Here is an 8,814-nt window from a genome sequence, read left to right as displayed (position 1 = left end):
TTTTTTTTTCTTCTCTGTACGAGTGTCTGAAAATGAATGTGGTGTGAATAACAGGAAACCCTGAGATGGAGGATGTGTCTCAAACTCTAGCAAGCTGCTTATGTAGATGGTGACTGCTTAGAGGCATTTTATTTAAGAAAGCTGTTTTGTTACCAGCGAGTCGGCTCTCAAGGTTTGGAAACGGAGCCCCGTGAGTCAGCTGTGTTTATGGAGAATATGAATGAGGCTGTCTCAAAAGATGTTGTTTTATGTCTGAATGTGCTTCACACACTAAGACCAATGTTTTGTGTGATTTTGCGCTTCGAATGGAATGCATCTCAAAGGTAAATGTATAATGACATACAGAAATAAGTATATTTAAAATGAGCAGTTTAACAAAGGTTGTAGCATTTCCTTTATTTCAATCACTTTTGGCATTTCATAAACTATATCATTTTTTGCTTTCAGTACAGTACTCCACATCAAGAACCTGCAATATTACACGCATATTTCACAAATGAACTTTTTTTTGTGCAACACAGTTTTTAGCTTTTTTGTGAGCCCTTTTACGTATTTTTACTACCATAGTTAACCACTTATTTGAACTTTCGTGAAAAACTAGAAATCACTAAACTCGAGTCTTTTTTTCTCTCAAAGTAGTTGTGATGTCAGCGATTCTACATAATTATGAAATATTTCAAAAATATATATACACTTTTTTTTAGAAAATGATATACTACCATTGAAAAGTTTGGGGTCAGTAAGATATTTTTAAAGAAATTATATTTAGTATGTAGTATTTTGATCAAATAAATGCAGCCATTGCGAGAGTTCTTTCAAAAACATGAACATATCTTAACCCCAAAATTTTGAACAATTGTGTATATTTGATTAAATGCAATAAGGAATCACTAATGTACTCATGCAATGATCCTCTTGATCAGGAAAATAGTGGTGTTTGTTGCTATTTAGGGTTTTGGGGGGGCTACAGAAACTAAATCTACTTTTAATACACATTTATAAAATAAGTTTTCATCTTAAAACCATGGGTACAGAAAATATAGGCATGTAACACACATTAGACTCGCTGAATGGCAAACACTGGCTGTCTCAAGAGCTGTCCTTCTCTAGTCTTTGGTATAAACCTTAAATGGTTTCACTGTCTGGACAAGACATTCAGCCCATACACAGATTTTCCTCTGTTTCACTATGGAAGGATCCATCCATCCTGCTTCGCAGTGGCTCTGAGAACTGTGATTGGCTGGTTGACGTATGGACCCGAGCTCATTGGTCGAGCCTGATTCAGGGTGACAGATGCTGTCTGAAGATTCTGGGTCGGATCATCATGCTGACCTTCCTCAGAGAGTAATAATCCGAATCTTTCCATGTGTACCACACGATACCGTCCGGACCAAGTGGGTTCTTCCCCTTCAGCGAGTAGCGGCCGCCCTGTCCATCAGGATAACAGAATCCGTTAGACATCAGCAGAGATGCTTAGCTTCTGATTTGAGTACATCTTTACACTTTTTAGGTCTATGCTTTTATGCATACAGACTTGAACACACCTTTTATGATCAGTATGTTTTTCTAAATTAAAATTAATTTTGGTATTTTTGTGTGACTAGTTGATGTAACGGTCCTGAACTTGAAAGACAACAGATTTGCCATATGCCATAATTGTATTTATTTATACATTTTCACAAAAAAGTCAGTGTAATAAAACCAGTTTGCTAAAACCATTTAAAACTAAGTACCAAGACAACTAAAAATTCCAAACATTAATGAAAACTATAATAGTATATCAGTGATACATTGATTAAAAACTACATTAAATAAAAAATAAAATAAATGAACATGCTAAAATATTACACACTTACAGGTTAAATGACAATTTAGGGTTCTTCCCCTTCAGCGAGTAGCGGCCGCCCTGTCCATCAGGATAACAGAATCCGTTAGACATCAGCAGAGATGCTTAGCTTCTGATTTGAGTACATCTTTACACTTTTTAGGTCTATGCTTTTATGCATACAGACTTGAACACACCTTTTATGATCAGTATGTTTTTCTAAATTAAAATTCATTTTGGTATTTTTGTGTGACTAGTTGATGTAACGGTCCTGAACTTGAAAGACAACAGATTTGCCATATGCCATAATTGTATTTATTTATACAATTTCACAAAAAAGTCAGTGTAATAAAACCAGTTTGCTAAAACCATTTAAAACTAAGTACCAAGACAACTAAAAATTCCAAACATTAATGAAAACTATAATAGTATATCAGTGATACATTGATTAAAAACTACATTAAATCAAAAATAAAATAAATGAACATGCTAAAATATTACACACTTACAGGTTAAATGACAATTTATGAAAGCTTTTAATTAAATGTATATTTTTCAATTACTCTTCATTTAGCAATTTTATTTTATTTACTTACAAAAATGTCAAGTGTAATAAAACTATTTTGTTGTTCAAGTTCAAATTCATTACACAGTAGTAAATTATATCATTTTTTAGACCCTCATAATTTTGTTAGGTTAGCAGGTTTTCATGTTCAGATCATTTGACCCTTTGAACTTTGAAAAATTATTTTGATGGAACAAAGATGTCAAAGAGTCATTTTTCAAGAGTCATAAAGAGTCATTAAAACTTTCATAGGGTCATAAAAAAAGTTATTTAAAAAACAAGGTTTTCAAAGCATAAATACAAGAATTTTCATTTAGGTGCATTTTTTTAGGTACATTTTCAGGACCTAAAATAAATGTTCACTGAAATTAAATCAAATATATAAATAAAAAAACTTGAAATTTTGTTTCACCTTGTTGAGCCAACATTTCTCATTTTAATTTTAGTACTAAATAAACTTAAACTAATAAATTAAAATTAATAAAAACTATGTAAACAATGAAAAATGAAAACAAAAACATAAAAAATAAAGTCTAATTCAAAATATGAATAAAAACTATAATAGTATATCTGAGATACACTGATCAGTGAAAAACTACATTTAAAAAACTTTTTAAGAACATGCTAAACTATTACACACTTGCAGGTTAAATGACAATTTATGAAAGATTTAAATTAAATTGATATTTTTAAATTATTTTTCATTTAGCAATTTTTAAAATGTATTTGTTTGTTTGTTTACTTATTTATTTTCAACTACATAGCCAAACCAGGGGTTCAGTGCCTTACTCAAAGACAACAGTAACAGCTCATGAACACTTCTAGAGCTTAAACCTACAACCTTTGTGTCTATAACAACCAGGCCACATCATACCTTGTAGTAGATGCCGTTGAGGTTTGCATAGAAACACTGGTTGTACCACCACCCAGCGTGTGAGATCTCGGCACAGATGTTGCCCGTGTCAGGTGTGCTGAAGCTCTGCTTGTCATGATACCAGCTGAAGGAGTCCTCCACTGTCCCGCTAAAGCCCGACACATGCAGACGGTACTGAGTGCTCTCGTCCTCCACACTGCAAACATACACACACAAAGTGCTGAATTTCCTCACAAACACAACACTGATAGTTCATCAAGGGTTTGAAGTGTTTTCAATTACAAGGCCAGATGTTTAATCACTATTAAACATTGTGCATCCATATGAAGTCCTTCCAGTCAGTCAGTGATGGATGTGCTTCAATTATAGGCCAATCTCAAATTTACCATTCTTAAGTAAAATTCTTGAAAAAGTTGTGGCTTCACAATTGAGATCTTACTTAAATGCTAATGGCCTTTTTGAACTAGTCAGGATTTCGTTCATCACATAGCACTGAAACTGCTCTTCTTCGTGTGGTTAATGACATTCTTCTGTCCATGGATTCTGGGTTAATAAACATCTTGATTCTTCTCGATCTAAGCTCTGCATTTGACATAGTCTGCCATGAAATACTCATCTTCATATCGGTATCACTGGTTCAGCTTTTTCCTGGCTCATTTCCAACATCAGCGATAGAAAATATTATATCACCATACAAGGGTATAAATCTGCCACTGCTCCAGTTTGACAGGGTGTACCTCAAAGTTCAGTTCTTGGTCCACTTCTGTTTATCATTTATACGTATCCACTTGGTGACATCATATGCATGCATGGACTTCAATTTCATTGCTATGCTGATGACATTCAAATTTACCTAACCACTAGCTCTGATAGGTCATAACTGCCAGACTCACTTACTGCATGTATCAGGGATATCAAGCATTGGATGTCCTTGAATTTCCTTAAACTAAATAATAACAAGACTGAAATATTGATGATTGGCTCTGCTACCTCAGTCAAAAGGATGGACCGGTCCTTTGAAATTTACGAGGTTCATGTTAAGCCTTTTTCATCTGTCCATAATCTTGGTGTCTTATTTGACTCATCTCTATCTTTTGCCTCTCATATTTCTTCTGTTGTTAAAACCTGTTGTGCACATCTTCGATCTTCTCTAACTCTAGCTGATGCTGAAATCTTAATTCATGCATTAATCACATCACGTCTGGATTATTGCAATGCTCTATTTCTTGGTCTGCCTAAAAAACCTATTGCAAGGTTACAGTATGCTCAAAACTCAGCAGCAAGAGTTCTCACCTCCACCAGGCGTTCTGCTCAAATTACTCCTCTACTGCACGAGGCATCACGTATTCACTTTAAGATATTACTTCTAACATTTAAGGCATTAAATGGTCTTGCGCCTCCATATCTGTCTGACTTACTGTACTCCTAACTCTCCTGCCGGTCCCTCAGATCATCTGAGCTTGGTCTCTTGTCCATTCCTCGTTTTCGGCTGTCCACTGTAGGTGGTCATTGAGTGTTAATGCTCCTAAATTATGGAATTCGCTACCGCTTACACGTCGTAATATATCATCTTTGTCTACCTTCAAGACTCAGCTAAAAACGTATCTTTTTAATATGTATTTTGGATAACGTGGCTATATGTGGCCTTATGTGTTTGTATTGTGTATGTGGGTGTGCAAATGTTTTGTATAGCATTAAGAAAAGTGACCTTGAGCTATGGAAAGGCGCTATATAAATAAAACTTCTTCACCTGAAACTCTGATAAACAGCGTGTTTGTGTTTCCCGCTCCAGTCCTCCAGGTCAATACGGAGCATGTAGTCTCCCTGACTGCTCAGGTCATGGATGTGTTCATTTCCCAGCCAGTATTCGGTGTGCAGGTCTCCAAATCCCTCTTTATACTCCTTCCAGCTGCGGTCAAAGTTCACTGAGCCATCTTGCCTACGCTGGATCACAGTCCAGCCACCACCTGAGACATACATTATGCATGGGCTCCAATTATGTTTTTATTAGGAAGGAAATGTTAAAAGAGTATACATTCAAGCATTCAACAATCAAATCTCTTTTTATGAGTTTAATGCACATGCCAAGTCATTTGGTTTTCATCTTATGACCACTGCAATTATACTTATGGTCAGGAAGTGTTTTGTAGGTCATCAAAATGATATTTGCACATGCTATTTTAAGCCTCAGAAGGTTCCTCATGCGCCCCAATGGTGCTATTTCAGCACAAAACTGAAGTCTTACTAGACATAAAAGAGAATAATTTAGATGTTCATTATCAGTTTCTTTTGCTACGGTTTTGAAAGTCTCTAAATTTTCCTATAAACGATATAAAAATAACCCAATGATTCATCCACAGCGGATTTCCAGCAAAACATTTCAATATAGAGGACAGTACGGCTCAGCAAAAGGCATTTTTCTAAAAGGATGTTCAGATGTGTACTTTCCCTAAAACTGTGTTCTCTCATTTTGATCAGTTCTTTTTCGCATTTAAGTTGTTTTATACTGTGCTTCAGAATAAAATCAATTTATGAAATATGCTTAAACTGCCCTTCAACTCCTGTTAAGATAACTTCAAATAGGACTAAGCAGCGGCCTTGAAATGTAGGAAATTGTAGGTTGTTCTCTAATTTTGATCTCCACTGTGTGTGTATGTGTATATATATATACACACATACATACTAACAAAAAAGATAAAAATTAATAAATTAATTTTAGTAACATTTTGTGTAAGTGACAGATTATATAGATAGATTTCATTCATAAATATATATATGTGTGTGTCTGTGTGAGTAAATTAAATGTTTTTTGTGTGTGTATGTGTATATATATACACACATACATACTAACAAAAAAGATAAAAATTAATTAATTAATTTTAGTAACATTTTGTGTAAGTGACAGATTATATAGATAGATTTCATTCATAAATATATATATGTGTGTGTCTGTGTGAGTAAATTAAATGTTTTTTACTTATTATATTTAATTATATATATTTACAAAAAATATTTTATTTTAAGCAACATATTTTGTATAAGTAATATATATAGGCAAGTGTTTGTAAATAAAATGTTCATCAACTGACCCAAAATACCAGGCCCATCCTTATAGTTGAGTCCTGGACAGACATTACTGCATGTGTTGAGTGGTTTCTTACCGTCTGTGTCCATATCACAGTAGACTTCCACTGGCATGGCCCCTAGTGAGGGTACCACACTGTAGATCCCAGAGCGACGCACTCCGTTATAGTAGATGGAGGCACAGTCGATGGGGCAGTTCCTGACATGCTGCACCTCTGGAGTGAAAACACATAAAACTATAATAACATAATTAATATAAAAACATATTGTACAAAGTGTGAGCCATTTCAGTTCTCATTAAACAATATGAGATGAAGAAGAGGTCATACATTTGGCTGTCTCATAAACTGTGCTATGATTTGTCACCCTCTGTCGGTTCAGGCTAGTATCTGACCATAATTCCATACTAGCTAAAGACTTAAAGTGATAGTCCACTCAAAAATGAAAATTCAGTCATCATTTACTCATTCACATACCCATAAGACTTTGGTTAAACTTCGAAACACAAATTAAGGTATTTTAATGAAACCTTGAGCTCTTTAATCCAAGATAGATGTGAATAAAAGCCTAAATTAAATCTGTTTGTCATATAAAGTGATCGTATGTCTTCCTAAAACTTAAATTAAACGCTCGATTCATATGGATTCATTTTCATGACATTTTTATTACCTTTTTGATTTTTTTAAGTTTTGATTATTGGTATCTTAATTTGTGTTTCAAAGATTAACCAAAGTCTTATGGGGTTGGAATGTAATTTTATGAGTAAATGATGAAAGAATCTTACATTTTTGGGTGAACTATGCTTTTAATGCACCACATCTTCAACTAATATAATTTGTCTGATTTGTCTCTTTTGGCTGTGTATACAATATGTTGCGTTTAAAAAATAAATAATAATATTTAAATTAATTATAGTTAATAGTACATACATTAGAAATTTAATTATATATACAAACCCAATTCCAAAAAAGTTGGGACACTGTACAAATTGTGAGTAAAAAAGGAATGGAATAATTTACAAATCTCATAAACTTATATTTTATTCACAATAGAATATAGATAACATATCAAATGTTGAAAGTGAGACATTTTGAAATGTCATGCCAAATATTGGCTCATTTTGGATTTCATGAGAGCTACACATTCCAAAAAAGTTGGGACAGGTAGCAATAAGAGGCCAGAAAAGTTAAATGTACATATAAGGAACAGCTGGAGGACCAATTTGCAACTTATTAGGTCAATTGGCAACATGATTGGGTATAAAAAGAGCCTCTCAGAGTGGCAGTGTCTCTCAGAAGTCAAGATGGATGAATGCTGCGGTGAAAAATAGTGGAGCAATATCAGAAAGGAGTTTCTCAGAGAAAAATAGCAAAGAGTTTGAAGTTATCATCATCATCATCTACAGTGCATAATATCATCAAAAGATTCTGAGAATCTGGAACAATCTCTGTGCGTAAGGGTCAAGGCCGGAAAACCATACTGGATGCCCGTGATCTTCGGGCCCTTAGACGGCACTGCATCACATACAGGAATGCTACTGTAATGGAAATCACAACATGGGCTCAGCAATACTTCCAGAAAACATTGTCGGTGAACAATCCACCGTGCCATTCGCCGTTGCCGGCTAAAACTCTATAGGTCAAAAAAGAAGCCATATCTAAACATGATCCAGAAGCGCAGGCGTTTTCTCTGGCCCAAGGCTCATTTAAAATGGACTGTGGAAAACTGTTCTGTGGTCAGACGAATCAAAATTTGAAGTTCTTTTTGGAAAACTGGGACGCCATGTCATCCGGACTAAAGAGAACAAGGACAACCCAAGTTGTTATCAGCGCTCAGTTCAGAAGCCTGCATCTCTGATGGTATGGGGTTGCATGAGTGCGTGTGGCATGGGCAGCTTACACATCTGGAAAGGCACCATCAATGCTGAAAGGTATATCCAAGTTCTAGAACAACATATGCTCCCATCCAGACGTCGTCTCTTTCAGGGAAGACCTTGCATTTTCCAACATGACAATGCCAGACCACATACTGCATCAATTACAACATCATGGCTGCGTAGAAAGATCCAGGTACTGAAATGGCCAGCCTGCAGTCCAGATCTTTCACCCATAGAAAACATTTGGCGCATCATAAAGAGGAAGATGCGACAAAGAAGACCTAAGACAGTTGAGCAACTAGAAGCCTGTATTAGACAAGAATGGGACAACATTCCTATTCCTAAACTTGAGCAACTTGTCTCCTCAGTCCCCAGACGTTTGCAGACTGTTATAAAAAGAAGAGGGGATGACACACAGTGGTAAACATGGTCTTGTCCCAACTTTTTTGAGATGTGCTGATGCCATGAAATTTAAAATCAACTTATTTTCCATACATTTTCTCAGTTTAAACATTTGATATGTCATCTATGTTGTATTCTGAATAAAATATTGAAATTTGAAACTTCCACATCATTGCATTCTGATTTTA

At 35.0% G+C, this 8,814-nt stretch overlaps 1 protein-coding gene across 3 annotated transcripts in view; it reads right to left on the bottom strand.

Annotated features, from left to right (window-relative positions):
• Window positions 1-850: 850 nt before the first annotated feature.
• The window catches only part of LOC107549701 (angiopoietin-related protein 7-like), a 19,246-nt gene continuing 11,282 nt past the window's right edge, over window positions 851-8,814 (bottom strand). For all 3 annotated transcript variants that reach the window (XM_016230883.1, XM_016230882.1, XM_016230880.1), the window contains 4 exons: window positions 6,426-6,563; window positions 5,015-5,231; window positions 3,265-3,460; window positions 851-1,428 (listed from right to left, as the gene is read on the bottom strand). In XM_016230883.1, the coding sequence (XP_016086369.1) occupies window positions 1,282-1,428; window positions 3,265-3,460; window positions 5,015-5,231; window positions 6,426-6,563 (698 nt within the window). In that variant the 3' untranslated portion in view covers window positions 851-1,281. The remainder of the gene's footprint in view (window positions 1,429-3,264; window positions 3,461-5,014; window positions 5,232-6,425; window positions 6,564-8,814) is intronic.

Source organism: Sinocyclocheilus grahami, unplaced genomic scaffold (assembly GCF_001515645.1).
Source record: "Sinocyclocheilus grahami isolate Dianchi unplaced genomic scaffold, SAMN03320097.WGS_v1.1 scaffold378.1, whole genome shotgun sequence".
Taxonomy (NCBI): Eukaryota; Metazoa; Chordata; class Actinopteri; order Cypriniformes; family Cyprinidae; genus Sinocyclocheilus; species Sinocyclocheilus grahami.
This window is presented reverse-complemented; position numbering and strand designations above follow the sequence as displayed.